At 41.3% G+C, this 18,105-nt stretch overlaps 2 protein-coding genes across 3 annotated transcripts; one reads left to right on the top strand and one right to left on the bottom strand.

The window, feature by feature from the left end:
* The first annotated feature begins 837 nt into the window (after positions 1-837).
* Positions 838-7,535, top strand: LOC133480845 (cytochrome b-245 heavy chain). 2 transcript variants are annotated; one of them, XM_061779515.1, is made up of 13 exons: positions 838-995; positions 2,977-3,069; positions 3,398-3,508; positions 3,573-3,657; positions 3,731-3,879; positions 3,953-4,134; positions 4,213-4,345; positions 4,415-4,507; positions 4,587-4,840; positions 5,246-5,405; positions 5,663-5,809; positions 5,882-6,006; positions 6,098-7,535. In XM_061779515.1, the coding sequence occupies exons 1-13, from the start codon at positions 951-953 to the stop codon at positions 6,213-6,215; spliced, it is 1,695 nt and encodes a 564-aa protein (XP_061635499.1). In that variant the 5' UTR covers positions 838-950; the 3' UTR covers positions 6,216-7,535. The 2 variants fall into 2 exon arrangements, with proteins under 2 accessions (XP_061635499.1, XP_061635507.1); XM_061779523.1 differs by lacking the exon at positions 838-995 and having other exon boundaries at positions 2,996-3,069; positions 3,475-3,657; positions 6,098-6,336.
* A 3,754-nt stretch (positions 7,536-11,289) lies between these two features.
* On the bottom strand, positions 11,290-15,575 carry LOC133480887 (dynein light chain Tctex-type 3-like). The gene is made up of 5 exons (XM_061779581.1): positions 15,420-15,575; positions 15,030-15,071; positions 14,625-14,748; positions 13,354-13,431; positions 11,290-13,280 (listed from the first exon to the last, which is right to left on the bottom strand). The coding sequence occupies exons 1-5, from the start codon at positions 15,438-15,440 to the stop codon at positions 13,207-13,209; spliced, it is 339 nt and encodes a 112-aa protein (XP_061635565.1). The 5' UTR covers positions 15,441-15,575; the 3' UTR covers positions 11,290-13,206.
* Positions 15,576-18,105: the final 2,530 nt, after the last annotated feature.

Genomic DNA, 18,105 nt, shown 5'->3' with positions numbered 1-18,105 from the left:
TGAACAAAGACACCTGTACATTATTGAAGTAAATAAATCATTTTCAGACCAAATACAGTAAATTAAATGGTATCGTTTCCTGTGGTGCACATGATCGCTCGTGGTTGGGAATAACTGGAATTGAATACGCAAAGGAGAACAAACGAGAAGAAAACATTAGCGAGTGACTTTTTTGAGCTTCATAATCTTCCTATGCGATGTGATTAGCTTCACTCGCCACTAAGCATCCAACTGAATAAGAATCACGCTGAAGTAAAGTGAATGCTCAAATGAATGATCTCCCACACAAACAGAACCAATTTAGCACTGCTAGCCCAAGGAAACCATTGCCTGCATAAAGACGAAAAAATAAAGGCAATTATCAAATGACAAATAAGCAAGTGAGCTACATCCCGCACCCAATATTTTTGCATTTGTTGAAGTCATTGAGATTCAGGTGTATCTCTGCTGGTAGTAGGTTTGAAAGAGGAAACCTAAAGCAACTAATCTTCTGTTTGCTTCAAGTTTCGAAATTTGCCACTTCCTTCACGCTGTTAACATCCGATGTCAAGTTTCTCCTCAACGGTCACCTGAAAGGTGAGCGCCCAAGTGGCCAGTTTGAAGCCAGGGAGTTGTGCCTACAGTATAGCTGTCACTCTTACGTTAGGCACCTTATGAAGTGAGGTCAATGAAACAGTGTTTACAAGGATACCGACGTTCATCATTTACATACAGTATGTCGTAGATGGCAGTGTGTAACACGGTGAGGTTTCATCTGCTTACTATAAATGATTGCCAAGATGACAGTGAAGAAATTCCTCTGCTAACATGACATCACTTAACTGGCAGAGAACATTTCACGAGTGCAGTCTTTAGCTCCACTTCCCTATTTGCTCCAGACAACAAGGTTGAAGCTTTACAAGTGTGCATTTACTGTTCTGTTCTCCTGTAGCACCACACTCACACTGAGCATGGGAAACTTGGCAGCCAACGAGGGACTCTCCATCTTTGTCATTGTAAGAATGTTTCACTTTCTACAATCTTGACTTGCTGACTTAAGTATACTCTATACTAATGTACAAGATGCTAGTGTTACAAATATTCACAACATATGGACATAGGTTGTATATATTGTATTGTATATAGCCAGGGATTTGTGATGTAAAAAAGGACACCAGGATAAATCATTTCAAAACATTTTTGTTTCCCACCAAGACTGCGATTTATAACCTGTACAACTCAATGGGTTCGAAAAAAATATTTTCAAGAATAGGAAGTAAAATAAACAACTGAGATATTGTCGTTGCACAAGTGTGAATGCCCTCTTGGTGATGTGGCTATGTTCAGAATTAACTGATCACATTCAAATTCAGACTCATGTTAAATGTGTGTCAGCACACAGCTGCCATCATTTAAAGTGCCTCTGATTAAACGCACATAAGGTAAGAATGTTCTAGTAGGCTTTTCCTGACTTTTTTTTTTTGCTTTCTATTAGAAGCCTGAAGGTTTTCTGCTAACACTCACTGCTATTCCGAACTGTTCATAATTCCACCTTAATAATAAAAATAATAAATTTTATTTGTAAGTGCCTTTTGTGGCCCTCAAGGACATCCATCCATCCAGGCACATAGAAACAAACAACCATTCACACTCACAGTCATGCCTACGGGCAATTTAGAGTCTCCAATTAATGCATGTTTATGGGATGTGGGAGGAAACCGGAGTGCCCGGAGAAAACCCACGCGGGCACAGGGAGAACATGCAAACTGCACACAGGCGGGGCCGGGGATTGAACCCGGGTCCTCAGGGGTGGCGATGTGGAGGAGGTCAAATAAATATGGAGGGCCAAGGTTGTGAATGGCATTGAAGGTGTAAAAGAGGAATTTGAACTGAATTCTAAATTTGACCGGGAGCCAGTGAAGTTGCTCAAGGACGGACGGGGGTGATGTGATGGAAGAGGTGGTTTTGGCGATGATGCGAACAGCGGAGTTTTGGAGCAGTTGGAGCTTATGGAGGGGCCGAAAAGGAGAGAGGTGTGGGAGGTGGCAAGGCTGTGAGCAAGGATAGTGGCAGTGTTGGGGACAAGTCGGTTGATGTTACACAGGTGAAAGTAAGCTGATGTTGGAAATATTGGAAAGATAGTGTGCTGTTGAGGATGACACCCAGACTGTAGGGAATACTAAGGAGCGATTAACTGAGATGGAGAAGCTGTCAATTTTGGAAAATGTAGATTTGTGTGCCAACAAGTGTGTGCGCGTGTTGTTATGTTTGTGCCAAACATACCTTTTGAAATTAAAGGCAAAAAGTTCAACCTTGGTTTCATTGGACCACAACATGTTTGGGAGATTTTGTTTTGGTCCGATGAAATGGAGGGAATTATGAACAGTGTGAGTGTGAACACAAAACCTTCAGGCTTCTACTAGAAAGGGGAACAATTCTCAGAAGAGCTTACGACAAACAATTGAACTTTATTTGGGGTTCATCAGAGACACTTTGAATGATGGAAGGTGTGTGGTGGCTCCCATTGAACATGAGTTTGAATTTGATTGGTTAATTCTGAACACAGCCACATTCACAGTTATAAGAGAGTGTACATATTTGTGCCACCACATTATCTTGGTTGTTTATTTTTTACTTTCCCTCCTGAAAAAACAACAACAACAAAATAAATTGAGTTGTAAATGTTATAGTTCACATTAATGGTGGAACAAGTTTTGAACTGATTTATCGTGGTCCCTCTCTTTGTATCAGCAAAAAAAAAGAAACGGCATTTGAACTGGGGTGTGTAGACTTTTTAATCCCCCTCTAAGTAACGCAAGTGTAGCATGAAACATAGAGCTTGGTGTTTGTCCTCAGTCTAAATAATCAAGTGTTGCCTCAAAAGGTAATTGAAGGTAGCTAGAGACACAAATGAACGCAGTCTAATTAATTAACAATATTGGAATGAAAAACAGTGCTATCAGATGGACTCAAAAGCCTTGTTAATATTTGTTTCAGCTGGTTTGGCTCGGGATTAACGCCTTCCTCTTCGTCCATTTCTACATGGCCTTTCTGGTTGACAAATGGTTCTACACACGTGTGCTGCTCGGGGTAAGTCCTAGTGCTTTAGCTCCTTAATACTTGCTCATTTTAGTATCACATCACATCTCAGGTTAATTTGAGCTTCACCGTCAGCATCCTGTTGTTTCAAATTTAGTTCTAATTGAGTTCCTGTCCAAACTGTACCAGAGAGGAAACCGCTGCTCAGATTTCAAATGTAAATAAAAGCCATGATGCAGAGAGGAATTTATCACTTAGGGTGACCACACGACACCATAAGAAAGGAGATTTAGATTTATTCCACAAGCAAGTATCAGACCATTTCCTGTTTGCTGCTGGTGTGTTGACACTGGAGGTAAATAGAGTCTCTAATTTCCAGCATGCTCTTTCATGGGCCCGAGCTCCAGCCGCCTGCCTTAACTTTAACTGCATGCTCATCCTGCTTCCCGTCTGCAGGAACCTACTCTCCTTCATGCGTGGCTCCATCCAGGTAGCAAACATTCCAACGCTTTTCAGCTTCTATGAATTGTTCTCCTAACTGAATAAGTGTTTAGTTCTGCAGCCGCACAGCCGCTCGGCAGCTGGACCGAAACATCACTTTCCACAAGCTGGTGGCATATATGATTGCCTTTCACACAGGTATTGCTGTTTCCAGCTGCTAACATCATGTCCCGTGTCACCTCTATGACCTTGTCCTGACCTCAATTTTTAGCTGTGCATATCATTGCACATTTGTTCAACTTTGAGTATTTCATGGACGCTCAGCTAAACCGCAATAGCAGCCTTCTGCCCTTCGTACTGTCTGAATTTGGCAATGGCGACAACGCGTCCTTTCTCAACCCCATCAGGTCCAATGAAACGGTGGGTAAGACACATTTCACAAAAGGTGGCGACAAAAAGAGAGCGTTGTTTGTAAATGTAAACTTTTTCACAGAACCCAACCATCGTCATGTTCACTACCATCGCTGGTGTGACCGGCGTGGTTATCACGCTGGCACTCATTCTCATCATCACTTCATCCATGGAGGTCATCCGCCGATCGTACTTCGAGGTGTTCTGGTACACCCATCACCTTTTTGTCCTCTTCTTCATCGGACTGGTATTCCATGGCTTTGGGTAGGAGAACACAGAAATCAAATGTTTTCTTTCTTCTATTATAGTGACGCTCATCAGTATTTGTGCTTTACCCCTTAGGCGGATTGTGCGAGGACAGACATCCACCAGTCTGACAACAAATAACCCACGAGTCTGTGCAGACCGGTTTGAGGACTGGGGAAGAAATGGAACAGACTGTGGGGTTCCAGAGTTTGCCGGAAACCCACCAATGGTACACCACAAAGCCTGCTGGGTTTAGGTGGAATTGTATGCATAATACTTCCATGTTGCATTTTTCCAGACGTGGAAGTGGATCGTGGGACCCATGATCCTTTACATATGTGAGAGGCTTGTTAGAATCTATCGATCTCACCAAAAAGTGGTCATCACTAAGGTGTGTGCGCATCACTAAGAAATGAAATGAAGAAAGTTGTGACGTCACCAACGTCAATCTGCCAAAATGGGGCCCACAGGTGGTGATGCATCCCTCCAAAACTCTGGAGCTGCAGATGAAGAGGAAAGGTTTCCACATGGAGGTGGGCCAGTACGTCTTTATCCAGTGTCCATCTGTCTCCAGACTGGAGTGGCACCCTTTCACCCTGACCTCAGCCCCAGAGGAGGATTACTTCAGTGCCCACATTCGAATTGTTGGGGACTGGACTCAGGCGTTGTATGAAGCCTGCGGAGGAGACAAAACTGAACCTCAGGAGGCCTGGAAACTGCCCAAGTATGAAAACACTATCTTTTCTTGAAATTGTCCCTGATTATGTTTGATTGCACCTACCAGCAGTTGTTGGAGAAGGCTCATCTTCACGGTGAGTGGCCCATTGTGCCACTGTAATTGTTCCCATCTAAAGAGTGTTGCAGACGGAAGCGATGCTAGCAACCATCAATAGGATCTAAGCGGCATAAAATGGGTGTTGCGCTGCAATCCAGCTAGAAAATATAAAGCATTTTTCTTTTTGGATGAGACAACACCAATCCTTTAGGCACGCACAACGCAATGATTCGTCTTTGAAAATCTTCCACGAACAAACAAACAAACAAACAAACAAAAAAACACAAAGATTTAAGCATGTTGACAGCTACTTGGTTCTGCTTTTAAGGAGTACCGGTACATGGGTTCTTACAGGGTGGCCATCGACGGGCCATTTGGCACTGCCAGTGAGGACGTGTTTCGATACGAGGTGGTCATGCTGGTGGGGGCGGGAATTGGTGTCACACCGTTCGCATCCATCCTCAAGTCTGTGTGGTACAAACGCATTCAGAACCAAGATGTCTTCACCCAAAAGGTAAGAAAGCTGTCAAAGTCTACCATGATAAAATGCTTTAACAGCTACATGAGAACTTGAAACTTTACAACCAGCATCATTGTTTGTGATGGTTTCAGATTAAAATTCAGCTAAAAGATAACAGGAAGTTAATTTATCATTGTTTGCTACAATCATTTAGTCAACAGAATGTTTCTGCATGAGAAGGGGTGCTGGTGAACAAAATAGTTTTCTGAGAGAAAATGAACCAGGGTCATTTCCATCCTTTTCCTGTCCAGATCTACTTCTACTGGCTTTGCCCAGAGACACAGGCCTTTGAGTGGTTTGCGGACTTGCTGCAGTCGCTGGAGAGCCAGATGGCGGCGAAGAGTGTGATAGACTTCCTGAGCTACAACATCTACCTCACTCGCTGGAAGGAGGCAGAGGTGTCTGACATACAACAGTTTTTCTGACCTTTCAAAGCGGAATGGTTCTTTATTTAACCCTGTTGTTTATAGGCGGCCCACTTCTGGGTGCACCACGAGGCGGAGAATGACCCAATCACGGGGCTCAAGCAGAAGACTCTTTATGGGAAGCCTAACTGGGACACTGAGTTTACCAGCATTGCATCCAAGCATCCTGGGTGAGATCACATCTATCTCCTGAGTAAAGTTATCTATCTAGATTCCTGAACGAGACTTTGCAAGTAGCCACTTGAATTTGTGCTTTTATAGAACCAAGGTTGGGGTGTTCCTATGTGGGCCACCACAGCTGGGCAAGTCGCTGGAGAAACAGTGTTTGTCACACTCAGAAGCAGAGGTCAAGTTCATCTTTAACAAAGAAAACTTTTAACATGCCCATCGATACCTGGGTCTTAAAGCCTTAAGAGATGTGCTTTGACATGCCTGTGAATATTGTCATTCATCCTGGTTGTTATACGTACTCCCAAGTCATTAAATTGATCTCAACTAGACTGGTTGTCTTAGAAGACGTTTCGCCATTCATCCGAGCAGCTACAGCCTGGAGTTGTCCTATCTAGAGCTGTCCTATCTAGCACTGGAGCTGATGAAGCCTTCTCAGATGAGATGCTAAACCAGTACAGACAAGTTGCGATCGATTCAATGCCATGAGAATGTGCGCCTACATCGCGTAAAAACCATTAGCTAGTCATAGTTCCTCTAGGAGAAACTCTGACAAAACTTTTTTTTTTTTTAAATCTTAGTGAGCAGGCAGGCAGAGTTGGCCCTGTTGCTTGGTATGACATACTTTTAAACACTGAAGAAAAAAAACTCTCTCACACACATAAAAGATTTCTTCTATGTAAAATAAACTTCATTATGGTCGGGCTATTCCGTTTTGTTAAGGTCAAATATGTAATTGCTCTTCAAACATTGACATTATCACCACCAAAGATGATGCCTGCATAACCTAATCTGTAGTGTTTTAAAATTTCTCATATGCAGTAAATGAAGTCTTCTCATCGTCACTCCTTGCACTTTTCAGGTCTTAAGATACTTTCTTAATAGCATTTATCTTTCCGAGGAGCAAATCTTAGAATTGCAGGCGTGTTCCCTGAAAATTCTCGGCATGGCTTTTAAGAGTGGCATCACAAGGAGCTAATTTTTGCTCGAGGATTCTTTAATGAATTGGGCACAGAATGGTCCTGACATTTCTTGATTTAGATTTTGAGGAAGCGCATCTCAAACTCTGACATCTGCCTTTACCAGATGTTTTGCAAATGGGCCATTGTTGCACAAAAGCAGTGAAATAAACAGACACGGTACTTTCCACGTTGACATTGTTCTGCTTTAGCGGTGTATTCATCGTTGGTTTCACAACCACGCTTCTGTTTTTCTCATTCAATAGCCTCTCTTCCACTCTCTCAAGTCATTTGTGTCTCACCAGCCATCAACCACACAATGTTCATCTGAAAGCAGGAACATTTTCACTTCTTCCTTCTGAGCCAGATGCACCAGAATTCACCAATGTGATGTAAACAACAGATATATACACTATAAAACTGGTATACTGCCTCGAGCAGCATCTTGGCGACATGAGAAGCACACATGAATGACCCTTCTAATGACATCTGGGCATTGTGATTCACATTGCTTCTCAGTTTTTGTAATGAACATTTTTGAAAATAAAAACAAATGTTGGTATGGCTGTGCACTTTTGGCAAATTTGTTTCCCAGTAAGTCTTAAACTTTGTAGTTTTTTCCAGTACCTAATAGAAACATGCAAAAAATATTAGGCTTTACACGATCAGGATTTTGGGGCCGATCACCAAGTTAAAAGAAAAACGATAACCGATCACCGATCTGATCACAAGATGGAGCAATGTGTCTATTTACATGACTTGTTCATTTATTGTATATATTTGTGTACTGTATACTGTATCCATCCATTTTCTGTACAGCGTATCCTCACAAGGGCGTGCTGGAGCCCGTCCCAGCTCAAATTATTCTCTTAGCATTTTAGACAAAAGTTAAAACATCAATGACCTCTCGGGGCATTCAAGGATTGGTCACTGATATAAGTTTAGGTCAAATCAACATTACAACATGACATAAATAATGGATGCTAACTTACTGTAATTAGATTGCTTTATTGCAATTAAATTACTTTCATAAATACTGTTAATGACAGTATGGACAGGTGTTGTCCAGAGTTTGTCCGTTTTTCTCCCACGCTGCGTTGCTTGAACGCAGCATCCTTCTCGTGTACATTCTTCAGGTGCTCGATCAAATTTATTGTGTTTTGAAGCATTTAGATGACGTTCCCCACGACGTACTTCAGTTGTGCACAGACTGCAAATAATTGACGTGTTGTTTGTCTGACACACCGCAAAATAGTCCCACACTGACGACGTGTTTTTTCACCGACAAGATTGAAAAAACTTTATTGGCCTTCAGATAGATACAGTACTATGCTCCAAGACACGTGACGAGGCTAAAAATGAACTAGCTTTTGGATTCATACGCGACGAAGACGCGGAGTTAAATGTCTTGTGCGGAGCCGGTTGATGACGTCATTGATCTGATCGGCGAATTATGACATGAAAGCTGATCAACCGATCAGCATAAAATGCTAATTATCGGCCGATACCGATAACACCGATCAGATCAGTGTAAAGACTAAAAAATATATTCTTTAAAAATGCTGAAACTGCCAATTTGCTGAAAACTAAATTTGAGTCACTGCCAAAAACTTTGACCAGGATTATGCATGTAGGATTTAATCCCAACTAACATTTACATTTTTGAATTTCTGTGAACAATGTTGTTTCTCATTTCTGTTTAGATAACTGATATCAATAGATAACAAGTTTGATAGTTTCCAACAGAGCCTTATTGAAGGGAAACACCTTAATGAGGTTGTAAATTTAAGTATATCAAGCATCTTTGGGTGTCCTGAAAAGGATTTAAAACTGTCATCTAATTTGTATGGTCGAGTTCTGGATGGTTGGTGGATGCCTATAATGTCCCACCAATGGTGCGGTCAACAAAGATGTAGCGGAGTGATGTTTTAGGCTGGAATAATGAGGAGTGAAATGCTAGGCCGCTTTAAGGTGCCTGAAGGTGAAAAAATGGCATGTTATATGTATGTAAAAAAGAACCATACTTTCAGCAGCAAAATAATTCACACCCACAAGACAATGCACCATCCCATGAAAAAATACTAGTGAAGGGTGAATCGTCCTCTATCATGCTGCAGCCCAATATGGGATACCAGTAATTATCACTTCCGTCCAGACAGAGCAGACCCTGGTTTTAGGAACTGGGGCGAAAAAGGCTTAAAAGATTGTGGATCTTACAATGTAGGGGATCTCATGGGATCAGAGGGTGGAACGTTAATGTCATTTGATGTGTTTATTGCCACGCAAACATCAATTTAAACATCTACAGGTGAGAAACTTAATAAGATCATCTCAAAATCAGTGTGTGTCGATTGCCCTGTCGTATACTTTGGAGACGGCAGTGGAAAATTATTGCTATGGAAAGGGAATTATCTCTCAATTAACATGTTAGAAGAGGAATCCTGTGAGCCCTCTCTACGGAAATGTAATGCCTGGAGGGAAGATATACAGGAGAACGTTTATATATATATATATATATGATTAGCCACTTTAACTTTTCTTTTCTTTGGGTCACTGTCAATTTGGAAGACCCATTTACGCCCAAGGTTTAACTTCCTGGCTGATGTTTTGAGATGTTGCTTCAGTTTTTTAACATAATTTCTTCATGATGACATCAATTTTGTGAGGAGCACTAGTGCCTCCTGTAACAAAACAACCCCACAACATGATACTGCCAACCCTGTAATTAAAAGTTGGAATGGTGTTCGCAGACTTGCAAGCTTCCCTGTTTTTCCTCCAAACGTAACAATGCTCATTATCGCCAAACACTTCAAATTTAGTTTAATCAGACCACAGGACATGTCTCCAAAAATTTAAGGTCTTTGTTTCTCTGTGCATTAGCAAATTGTAATCTTTTTTTTTGTGTGTTTATTTTGGAGTCATAGCTTCTTCGGTACACTACTTGTTTCACTGTGAATACTGATACACTTCAGCTTCAGCCAGCATGCTCACAACGTCTTTTGCTTTTGTTCATGGGTTGATAAGCACATTTTGGACCAACATATGTTCATTTCTGGGACATAGTGATTATTATAATTACAGGTGATATATGCTGCACATTCAAATACTCATATACTCATGTACTCTGTGCTTTTACCTGCTGATGTGTGTTATCTCAGTTAACTGACGTACAAGGAAGGGCAATGTGAATGTTGGACTGTAAGCTGCCCTTGATGTTTCCTTTAATGTGAGAACAATACTACTTCTGTGTATTAATGAAAACATTTAGAAAACTAATAAAGATAATGTGATAGGAAAAACACCATTGATGCTTTAGCTGCTGTGGGTATATAGAGGAACAAAAATTCATGGTGTTGCAACCATCACGCCCTGACGCCAACCTTATTGAGAACCTGTGCAGTATCCTTAAAAGGAACACTAGGGTGGACGGCAGTATGCCTCCAATCAGCAATTCTGTGAAGAAATTCTTGCATCTTCAAATGAGATACAGGAACAGAAACAATCAATGGACTTACAATTTCAATGGAAGAGCATCGTTAAGGTGATACTGAATAGGGGATCTTTGATCAGCAAAGATGTTTTTGGGTTGAAATGGAATTTTGGATCTCTATAAAATGACATGGCAATCATTTACAAGCTATTAGACTTTATGAAACTTGTGCATAATTTGAAACATTGTATTTTGAGTAATATGCAGAAATAAAAATACACTGGCGGCACGGTGAACGACTGGTTAGCACATCTGCCTCACAGTTCTGAGGACCCGGGTTCAAATCCAGTCTCCCTTGTGTGGAGTTTGCATGCTCTCCCTGTGCCTGTGTGGGTTTTCTCCAGGTACTTCGGTTTCCTCCCACAGTCCAAAGACATGCCTGGGAGGTTAATTGAAGACTACATTTTCCTGAGTGCGAATGGTTGTCTGTCTTTATGTGCCCTGCGATTGGCTGGCGACCAGATCGGGGTGTTACCTCGCCTCTCGCCCGAAGTCAGGTGGGATAGGCGCCAGCGTACACAAAAATGGATGGATAGATAAAAATCCACTGAGGTGTTCGTCATCTGTAGTTTTTAGTGAAAGAAAACTCCAGTTTATTATTGATCCTAATGTAATCGTGATTAAAAATTGTATTCAGTGAACCCCATTATTCATAGATTTTGGAAAATAAAAAACTGTGTATGCCTGATAATTTGGAACAAAGTGTACATCTGACTAAATTAAATAAATTGAACACCATCAGCGTGAATACAAACGAGAAATTAAAAAGGAAACAAAGTTAAAAGAAAAATCCGACAAATGGATAAAAACAGTTAAATAAACTATAAAAAAATAAATCAAGAGTGCTTGTTCTTTTAATTGGAAAATCAGGTGCATCAAGACAGAAATTCCTTCTGATGTGTTACACGTCTAAGACAGCAGACTAAAGAATAGAATAGAATAAAAAAAGAATAGAATAGAATACAGTGGGAGAAAAAAGTACTTAGTCAGCCACCAATTGTGCAAGTTCTCCCACTTAAAAAGATGAGCGAGGCCTGTAATTTTTATCATAGGTATACCTCACCTATGAGAGACAAAATGAGAAAAAACAATCCAGAATATCACGTTTGATTTTTAAATAATTTATGAGCAAATTATGGTGGAAAATAAGTATTTGGTCACCTACAAACAAGCAAGATTTCTGGCTCTTACAGACCTGTAACAACTTCAAGAGGCTCCTCTGTCCTCCACTTGTTACCTCTATTAATGGCACCTGTTTGAACACGTTATCAGTATAAAAAACACCTATCCCCAACCTCAAACAGTCACACTCCAAACTCCACTGCGGCCAAGACCAAAGAGCTGAACCAGAAACAAAATTGTAGACCGGCACCAGGCTGGGAAGACTGAATCTGCAATAGGTAAGCTTGGTGTGAAGAAATCAACCGTGGGAGCAATTATTAGAAAATGACCACTGATAATCTCCCTCGATCTGGGGCTCCACGCAAGATCTCACCCCGTGGGGTCAAAATGATCACAAGAACGGTGAGCAAAAATCCCAGAACCCCACAGGGGGACCTAGTGAATGACCTTGAGAGAGTTGGGGCCAAAGTAACAAAGGCTGCCATCAGTAACACACTACGCCGCCAGGGACTCAAATCCTGCAGTGCCAGACGTGTCCCCCTGCTTAAGCCAGTACGTGTCCAGGCCCGTCTGAAGTTTCCTAGAGAGCATTTGGATGATCCAGAAGAGGATGGGGAGAATGTCATATGGTCAGACGAAACCAAAATAGAACTTTTTGGTAAAAACTCAACTTGTCGTGTTTGGAGGAGAAAGAATGCCGAGTTGCATCCAAAGAACACCATACCTACTGTGAAGCATGGGGGTTGAAACATCATGCATTGGGGCTGTTTTTCTGAAAAGGGACCAGGACGACTGATCCGTGTAAAGGAAAGAATGAATGGGGCCATGTATCGTGAGATTTTGAGTGAAAACCTCCTTCCATCAGCAAGGGCATTGAAGATGAAACGTGGCTAGGTCTTTCAGCATGAGAATGATCCCAGACACAGCGCCCGGGCAACGAAAGAGTGGCTTCCTAAGAAGCATATTAAGGTCCTGGAGTGACCTAGCCAGTCTCCAGTTCTCAACCCCATAGAAAATCTTTGGAGGGAATTGAAACTCTGTGTTGCCCAGCGACAACCCCAAAACATCATTGCTCTAGAGGAGAGCTGCATGGAGGAATGGGCCAAAATACCAGCAATAGTGTGTGAAAACCTTGTGAAGACTTAAGAGAAAACATTTGACCTCTGTCATTGCCAACAAAGTATTGAGATGAACTTTTGTTCTTGACCAAATACTTATTTTCCATCATAATTTGCTCATAAATTCTTTAAAAATCAGACAATGTGATTTTCCGGATTTTTCCCCCCTCATTTTGTCTCTCATAGGTGAGGTATATCTATGATAAAAATTACAGGCCTCTCTCATCTTTTTAAGTGGGCGAACTTGCGCAATTGGTGGCTGACTAAGTACTTTTTTTTGCCCCACTGTAGAATAGAAGAGAACAGCTTTATTGTCACAGTAATTAATTAATGTGTCCAATCGTGCAAAATAGGTGTTTGGAGCTGCAGTATGTGGTACAATTCTTTTCAATATTATGCGCAGTACAGTCCAAAAAAGTTATACACATACTGTGCGCTCACAGCCTGTGTATGGAAGTGGCACTTGGAGTTCTTCAATTCTTTCCCAGGAACACAAAGATGAACTCTTGCATTCTAAGCAGTGGCAACGGCAAACACGCTGACCACACAGTACATGGTGCGGCTTTCCCACCTCACTGTGGAACTACCTATAAAGACATGATTATATTAGACAACATGCAAGAGTCATTTAGGTCAGCCTGGCTGATTGTCATTATGTACCGTCCATGGCTGTGTCCCAGTAGCAGGAGTTAGCTGTGTGGAGCCCGGCACCAGTTTTCTGCATCAGGGCACACGTAACTACAGACAAACAATTTAATACACACATTTCAGTTTAGTCATAAGAGTGAAATTCCAATAGAAAAAGGAAAGATGGGAACAAATAGCAATTGCTAATATAGTATGCTGAAACAACACCTCAAGCAGGATTCTCAAACAGTTCAGTAGAACCTTGACTTACGAGTTTAATTTCTTCAGGGACCATGCTTGTAACTCTAATCATTCATATCTCAAATCAACGTTCCCTGTTGAATTGACTGGAAATGCCATTAATCATTTTCAAAAATGTTTGTAACATGTTTTTAATAGGGAATAATAGCACCCTACCGTATTGTACAACAACATACAATAATAGCATAACAAAATACGTTAGAAAATAAACTCTCCTTAAATGCTATACTTCACTTTCACATAACTGAACCTTCTTCTGATCATTTTTTTTTTTTTTTTTTTGCCTTTTTTGGCACGCTTTTGTCTTTCAGCAGCTTCTCCTGTTTTTCATAGAATGGTGTCTGCACTCTGTAGCTTAGAATTTTTTTTTTTAATGCATTGGAGCCTTGACTTTCAAGTTGAATTCATTCCGTCACCAGGCTCATAACTCAAAACACTCACATCACAAATAATCTTTTCTCTTTAAAATGAATGGCTGTGCCAATAATGGGTTCCAACCCTTGTCTCTTTCTGGCGTGAGCGCCTTGGCCACCGGGGAGCAGTATAAATAGTCATACAGACAAAAACGAAGAAGAGTTTCACAGCTAAGTGACGCAGTATGCTGCAGTAATATTAGTACTTTTATTCCCAGAGGATAAAGAATATATGCCTGAGTACTGTTATACTGTTCGTCTGTGTTGTTGTATCATTTGTGTTCAAATAGCCGTTGCTTAAAGGGCTATAACACTGCTTCATAGAAGTCTGTCTGTCTGTGAACCAAACTGCTGCTCATCGTGAAGTGAGTTCAGTTCACGCCCACCACCTAGCACTCGTATCTCACATTTTTGCTTGCAAGTCAAAGCAAACAATTGGCTGGGCAATGACTCATATCTTGAAAAACTCTTAAGACATGTCACTTCTAAGTCAAGGTACCACAGAATAGCCTAAACGACTCCTTCTGCTTCGGTGTCGTTAGTACATATCATACACATACACTAAATTAGTCAAATTTTCGCACGCAATACAAAAAAGAATTGATGAAGTGATTTCATAATCAAACACACCGATGAACTTATACTGTTTTCCCAGTTTGACCAGCTGTGTGAGGCAGCGCTCTACTATAGCAGAGGTCCATTTGTTCACCAGATTCTGGTTATAATCATCGTTGGCCACCACATTCTCGATACACTGAAACACACAAGCGCGCACACACAACACGTCAGATGAAAGCACAGGATGGATTATGCAACAGGCCAGATATGAGCCACAAACAGAGCTTCTTTTAAAATATGCCTTAGGCATCCTTTGGGGGGAATGCAGCAACTAATTAGTAATGGAATAGAAAAGTTAAAACCAGTTGGTAATGTGTCATCTTTACAGCCCCCGCCCCGAAAGAGCAACATTTTAACATATTCTCACACAGTCATGCAATTATTTTGGCAACATTCATTACAATGAGAAGATGTTACCTCTTTGACAATGTTATCAGCTTCTTCGGTGTTGAACGAGCCCTGAAAACAGCACGATATAATAAGTAGTGCAAAACTGTACTTTATTACAATATTATTTATCACTCTTTCGGGCGTAGTGTAACCCTTGGGTTTCTGGGGAAAAGAGCAAATAATACTGAACATTACGCAGCAACCAAAAGAAGCCAAGAAAAAAAACCATGAGGAATGTAAGTTGATCATTTCATATTACATACATACATACATAGTAGTAGTAGTAGTAGTAGTAGTAATAATGTACCACTTTGCCCACCATGTTGGGACCATTAGTTAAAGTGCAATAATATGTTCAGTACTGTACTCCTATATTGCAAACAAGCATTAGCTATTCCACCGCGATTAAGTACGAACCTCGTTATGATATTCGTCCATTCTGTTGTTGTTTTCTTTTTCACTCTTGAAAATGGTCACAAAAGTGTTTATTGTTAGTTAATACGAGCAGAAAATGAAGAAAGAGGAAAAAAAGAAAAAACAGGGCGCTGGATCCGGTGAAATTAGTCAACGAGGTGGTGAGAAGACAAACTTCACCAGGACGCTTGGTTCACGAGTGACCTCTGTTGGTGGGAAGACTAATTTCCTTTTCAACTTTTCAACAACAGACTTCAGCAAACAAATCGATTGACTCACCTCTCATCTTTGGCCTTCGCCACATATTGAGGAGTATATATAAACTCAAAACTCAAGTTGCAAACTCAAAACTGTTTTTTTTTTAAAGAGCAATTTTTCCACACTGCAGTCTGATATTTACATGTTGTGTTACAAAAAAACATGATCACGAATTATTGTTTGTGTGGTATTAGTTTGAGCAGACTCTCGCCTCTTTTAGTGCACTGTAATAAGAAAAGGCCACCTGCAGGATCTCTGAAGATGTGCTGGTTGAACATCTGGCCCACAATGAAGAGCAAAAATCATAGGTTGGGTTTGAAATATCTTTTGTGACACCAATCCAGTCACTGATAACAGAATATTGTATCACGCTGAGGAGACAAACTGCTTGGAAAATGTCATGAAATCAGTCAGGTTGAATGACACTATTGGCATTTATTCAGATTAATATCAAAATGCTTTACTGAGAACCCCTTTCGCAAAGGAAAATTGCAAAATGACAGGCAAAATGTCATGACATCAGTCAGGTTGTGTGACACTGTTGGTATCTATTCGGATTTACTGTACAGTATATCAAAATGCTTTACTGATACCCCCTCTTGCCTAATAAAATCACAAAATAAAAAGATTTGACATATTAATGACAATTTTGAGTGTATAAAAAAATGCAACAGCTCATCAACACGCATACAGCTCACATTAAAAGTGTACATTTGCTCAGAAAATATTGTCATGAAAAATTATTCACAGATAGACAGACACACTGAGGAGAACTCAGAGGAGGTTGCAGGCTCCGGAGCGAGGTTCTCTGGTACCACCGGTACCAGACGACTGGCTCCTTGTCAGCTTTCTGTTGGAGTCAGCAGATGTAGCCTGCAACTGAGCCTTCTGTGACCTTGAGCTTGACAGCTGCCTGAAGAGAGACAACTGAAACAGACAAGACACATGTAGAGAAATCTCCCCAAAATTAAAGCTATGTGGAATCTCCATCTTTTTTCATATTCTTAAGTATCTGCCAATATGTAAATACAGGGTGTCACAAAAGTCGCTACAGTAAACACTTCCTTTTTTCTACTTGGCTTCAGGTATCACTCGGACATGACATTTGACCGCTTAGGCTTTTCAGTTTTTGTAAGCATATGCCCATGGCTCACCAACTGACACAGGAGCAGCGTTGCAAAATTGCCACCTGATGCCAACTGAGAACATTAATGGCCATCACACTGCTCCAGAAGTACCAATTTCGCTACCGATGGCAAGCTTCTCAAAACAGGATCTGTTCTTGACAAACCACACAGCAGAAGGCCTGCTACCATCACCACTGACGAAAACAACACCAAACTGCTGGAGCAAGCGTTCATGCGAAGCGAGTGGAAGTCTATCCGGGAGGCTGCGCTGGAACTCAGCATCCACAGAAGATCCAATCAGCGGACACTTTGATGAGTGCTAAAGCTTTACCTTTATGTCGTCAATCATTGCCAACTGTGGGCCTGTGAAACCCGTTGAGACTCTTTTGTGATTAATGGCGATACAAATCAACTCAACCAAATATAAAAAAGCATATAGTGACTTTTGGGGCACCTTGTAGAGAACCCAGGTAATTAGCAATTATTTCCCATCAGGCAGATGTTACGAAAGTGTGTAAAAAATAATTGTAATTTTACTTATGTCTGCACCTTCATTTTGGTGGAGCCTGATTGGCTCTTTGAGACAATTTCGGCCATCCCATTGGCAGGTTGTGTGGCACCAAGTGTCTCTTCTTTAATTGAGTTGTCAGCTTCACTGACTCCAGACACTGTGTGTGAAAGCTCCGGTGCTTGGTCGTGCGGCTCTCCATCGGGAGCACATTCTTCCGGAAGCTTGTCAACATTCTGCGAAGCTTCCTCCAATCTCTGCACAGACATGCCTCCTGCATCCTCATCATAGTCATCCTGATCGGACTCATCTTCTTCATCTTCCTCACCTTCGCTGCCAGTCTGACCAGATTCTTTGGTGAAATCCTGACAAAAAGTGTGTGAATTAAAGAAATGAGCAGTTGCGGAGCTTTTGTTTTCATTTGCGCTCGCAGTCAAAGACGGGCGGAGCTTAAACACAGAGGAGTAAGGACATCTTAAGACAAAGTATTTCTATACCTAACCTGAGCCGAACACAAGAAACAACCGAGCAGCAAGAATCTGATGACGGAAAACGACTAGAGGAAGGGATTGGGATCACTACCAGGACCATCCGACTGAAGGAAGAAAACAAGTCCCACCTGCTACTGAAAGCGGCCAGTCACAACGTTCATCCTGCAGCATTAGCCTGTGATTCCAGATTGAACTTTTACAATACTGCGGCAAGTGACAAAGTGACATTTATAAATGGGAGGGGGGGGGGGGGGGGGGGGGGGACACTCAAGTGGACAAATTTCCTAAATTAATGTTTGAAAGTA

Source organism: Phyllopteryx taeniolatus, chromosome 1, assembly GCF_024500385.1.
Source record: "Phyllopteryx taeniolatus isolate TA_2022b chromosome 1, UOR_Ptae_1.2, whole genome shotgun sequence".
Classification (NCBI taxonomy): Eukaryota; Metazoa; Chordata; class Actinopteri; order Syngnathiformes; family Syngnathidae; genus Phyllopteryx; species Phyllopteryx taeniolatus.
This window is presented reverse-complemented; position numbering and strand designations above follow the sequence as displayed.

Coding starts and splice junctions, on each gene's coding strand:
- LOC133480887 (XM_061779581.1), bottom strand. CDS start 15,440: ATGGACGAATATCATAACGAG. Junction 15,072..15,419: donor TGGACGAATATCATAACGAG/GTTCGTACTTAA, acceptor TGCTGTTTTCAG/GGCTCGTTCAACACCGAAGA. Junction 13,281..13,353: donor CTGGGACACAGCCATGGACG/GTACATAATGAC, acceptor ATGTCTTTATAG/GTAGTTCCACAGTGAGGTGG.
- LOC133480845 (XM_061779515.1), top strand. CDS start 951: ATGGGAAACTTGGCAGCCAACGAGGGACTCTCCATCTTTGTCATT. Junction 3,070..3,397: donor ACACACGTGTGCTGCTCGGG/GTAAGTCCTAGT, acceptor TCTAATTTCCAG/CATGCTCTTTCATGGGCCCG. Junction 4,508..4,586: donor AAAAAGTGGTCATCACTAAG/GTGTGTGCGCAT, acceptor TGGGGCCCACAG/GTGGTGATGCATCCCTCCAA.